Source organism: Eimeria mitis, genomic scaffold, assembly GCF_000499745.2.
Source record: "Eimeria mitis Houghton genomic scaffold, Emh_scaff390, whole genome shotgun sequence".
NCBI lineage: Eukaryota > Apicomplexa > Conoidasida > Eucoccidiorida > Eimeriidae > Eimeria > Eimeria mitis.
In genome coordinates, this window is record NW_013572235.1 from 5,588 (window position 1) to 5,987 (window position 400).

Sequence of the window (400 nt, forward strand, 5' to 3'; positions counted from 1 at the left end):
GTACAAAGAACGAGAGTTTAGGGTTTAGAATGAGGGTTTGTGAGGGTTTAGGGTTTAATGTCAGTGTTTGTGAAGGTTTAGGGTCTAGGGTGAGGGTTTATGAGGGTTTAGGGTTTACAGTCAAGGTTCATGAGGGTTTAGAGTTTAGACTGAGGGTTTGTGAGGGTTTAGGGTTTAGAGTGAGGGTTTAGGGTTTAGAGTGAGGGTTTAGGGTTTAGAGTGAGGGTTTAGGGTTTATAAACCCTCACCGGGGGCAGATGAAGAAAGAGAAGCAAACACAAACGGATGCGAGACTGACGCATTGACTCACGAGTACCCAGGTGCCTGCAGCAGCAGCAGCAGCAGCAACAGCAACAGCAGCAACAGCAGCAGCAACAGCAGCAACAGCAGCAGCAACAGC

General features: G+C 48.2%; 1 protein-coding gene across 1 annotated transcript in view; it reads right to left on the reverse strand.

Annotated features, from left to right (window-relative positions):
* Positions 1 to 400, reverse strand: part of EMH_0010560 (uncharacterized protein) — a gene marked incomplete at both ends in the record, with an annotated part of 7,606 nt that overhangs the window by 5,301 nt on the left and 1,905 nt on the right. The window contains one exon of the mRNA XM_013498999.1: positions 249 to 324. Within this exon, the coding sequence (XP_013354453.1) occupies positions 249 to 324 (76 nt within the window). The remainder of the gene's footprint in view (positions 1 to 248; positions 325 to 400) is intronic.